Here is a 2,665-nt window from a genome sequence, read left to right on the forward strand (position 1 = left end):
GGCAGCTGCCCGCCGCTGAGGAAGAGGAGGGAGGGGGCGCGGGCAGCTGCCCGCCGCTGCTGCCGAGGATGCCTGGCTCCAGCTCCTCCTCTATTTGAGGTCCATGAAGCGGATGTCCATGATGAGGAGGAAGTTCTTGGGCAGGGGCCGAGGGGCGGGAGAGAGGACGGTGAAGACCTGGCGCTCCAGGTCGATGCCAGTGACGACGATGAAGCCGGCCACGCTGGTCTCGGAGATGTTGTCGTCAGGGCTGTCGGCAGTGCTGACGCTCAGCAGGTGGTGCACCATGTCCCGCCCCGGTGTCACCGGCACCAGCTTCAGCTGGTTGTCCTCCTGCGACATGCCCAGGGGCAGGCAGGAGTCCGGGATGGTGGGAGCCCCCACCTTGTAGATCTTGACGTCGGAGAACTTGACGTCGAAGGCGTGAGGGTAGAAGCAGCCCCGGAAGCCGTAGAAATACTCGCGGATGCGGTCGTCTCGGCACTCCCGCCGGAAGTCCTTGGAGCGCTCCACCACCCCGCCGGACTTGGGGAGCAGGACGGTGCGCACAAAGTGGGGCAGGTCCCTCTTCAACTCGTTGTACAGCCGCTCCTGGTCCAGCACCACCACCACATCCACCTCGAAGGCGGAGGCGGCGTGCACCAGCGCCTGGTAACCTGAGCCCTTCACCCAGCCACAGGTGTTGATGACACAGCCACTCACCGAGGCGCGGCGGTTCACTTCGCAGCGCTGGTTGAAGACGTCGGCCAGGCGGGATGTGATCTGCAGGGGAGATGGGGCAGAAGTATCAGGACGGAGCAGCCTTTTTGGGGCACCCGCATCTCCAAACCTCAGCTGGGTCTCTCTAATGCCATCCCCACCTCCTTCAGTACCCCCAAAGCCTCGATTCCTGCAGCAGCACCACGCTAGCTGTGACTGGGCCAGAAGCTCAGGGGGGCAAAAACGGGCAGCCACCAAACAGCATCGGAAGGGCAGGAGGCCAGCGTGCCAGGCCCTGCCCAACTCCTCAGGGACACAGCAATCCTCTGCACTGTCCCTAATGTGCTCAGTTGCTTACTGCTAAAGCTCAGGAGTGATACCTGGTTCCTGGGCAGCCACCTGGGATGAAACCCTTTCCTCCCCTCCCCACCCTCAAGAGATAGCTGCAAAGGGGCAATTTGCCATGCAGAAGGCTGAAGCCATTCCTAAAATGTGTTACAAGCACTTAAGGGTGCTCAGCTGCAGCAGGAGAGTCGCTTTTCTGTCCCGAGGGCTGCCAGGGCAAGGGCAGAGCAGGGCTACAGAGGCCTTCAGCCAAGCAGGGGTCTCTGTCACCAAACAGCAGCGGTGGGAGGACCCTGGAGATTCAGGTCAGCTTTTGGGGCATCTTCAGGTTTTTCTTGGGCTTCTTTCCACCTGGGTTTCCATAAACAGAGAGCCAGGCTGTGGGCAGCAGGAAGCAGGGGGTCCCTGCAGGGGAGCGATGCCATGTGGTGACAGCCACCATGCTCTGGCTAACACTGGCTCCACATGAGAGTGATCAGACTGTGCCCATGGCTGCGCTCTGCTCCCCTCTCAGCTAGGGAGCCCCGCAGGCTGAGCTCACTCAGTGTGACCTGCAGCTCTGGCTTTGCCCTCTGCAGCCAGCCATGACTCACAGCCTGCAAAGGCCCTCGGTCACGGTCCCTCCGCTCCTCCTCTCCAGGCTGAAGAGCTTCTCCCCTCCTCAGGGGGCTCCTCCAGCCCCTTCACCGTCTCCCATATGCCTCTCCCCTCACTGCCTGGGCCCTCCCTATGTCTCTGTTGAGCTGCAGTGCCCAGAATCGGGCACAGCGCTCGGGGCAGGGATGCGCCCCGGTCTTCTACAGTGGCAAAAGCAGTGGGACGATCCCAGGCAGGCCAGGAGCTCTGGAGCCCAGCTCTAAACTGGGCCCGTCCCCGGGGTGAGACCCCCCCCTCCACCAGGGGCTCCCTGCGCTCACCTTGTTGTAGAGCTTGATGTTGGTGCCGGGCGTGGTGGAGCCGAAGTGGTAGACGAGCGGGGCCTGGAGGGAGAAGCCCTCCTCCACATCGGCCGGCCGCTCAATGTAGAGAGCACCCATGGTGCCGGGGATGGAGACGGAGCCCTGGCCCACATCCAGCTCCACGAAGGTGGGCCGGCGCCCCAGGCGCACGGCGTAGTTCAGCAGCAAGCGGCACACGGTCGACTTACCCACGTCAGTGGGTCCCACCACCATGACGCGGGGCCCCCTCTCATCCTCCCGCTCCGCCTGCCGCCGCATCTGCTCCAGGGCTGTGTGGGTGTTGAGGTAGAGCAGCATGGGGGTGTCCTTGGAGACGTAGGCCACCTCGGTGCGGCCGCTGAGCTGGACGGTGCAGCCGTGCCAGGTGAAGACGGCCACCTTAGCGCCGGCGTCAAAGGTGAACTTCTTGTTGCGGGTGAGCTCGGTGCCAAAGACCTCGGCCATGCCAGTGAGCAGCTCCAGCTGTACCATCTGCGAGGCCTCCACCTCGAAGCGCAGCTCCGTCTCCCGCTCCAGCTCGAACTTGGCCACCTGCTTCTTCTCCTCCCCGCCGTCGTCCGCCATGACGCGCCACCGGGCCTCGCCTGCCTGCTGCGGGGAGGGCGACGGGTGTGCGGCGGGGCCGGGCCCGTCCCCCGAGGCCGTCGGGCTCTGCCCCCGCT

The 2,665-nt window shown here is 64.2% G+C and overlaps 2 protein-coding genes across 2 annotated transcripts in view; one reads left to right on the forward strand and one right to left on the reverse strand.

Moving 5' to 3' along the window:
• Positions 1–33: 33 nt before the first annotated feature.
• Positions 34–2,600, reverse strand: CLP1 (cleavage and polyadenylation factor I subunit 1). Its single transcript, XM_010568031.1, has 2 exons — positions 1,962–2,600; positions 34–762 (listed from the first exon to the last, which is right to left on the reverse strand). The coding sequence occupies exons 1-2, from the start codon at positions 2,565–2,567 to the stop codon at positions 91–93; spliced, it is 1,278 nt and encodes a 425-aa protein (XP_010566333.1). The 5' UTR covers positions 2,568–2,600; the 3' UTR covers positions 34–90.
• Positions 2,566–2,665, forward strand: part of YPEL4 (yippee-like 4 (Drosophila)) — a 1,756-nt gene continuing 1,656 nt past the window's right edge. Inside the window, exon 1 of the mRNA XM_010568057.1 lies at positions 2,566–2,614. Within this exon, the coding sequence (XP_010566359.1) occupies positions 2,566–2,614 (49 nt within the window). The remainder of the gene's footprint in view (positions 2,615–2,665) is intronic.

Source organism: Haliaeetus leucocephalus, unplaced genomic scaffold (assembly GCF_000737465.1).
Source record: "Haliaeetus leucocephalus isolate CR32 unplaced genomic scaffold, Haliaeetus_leucocephalus-4.0 Scaffold236, whole genome shotgun sequence".
NCBI classification, from domain to species: domain Eukaryota; kingdom Metazoa; phylum Chordata; class Aves; order Accipitriformes; family Accipitridae; genus Haliaeetus; species Haliaeetus leucocephalus.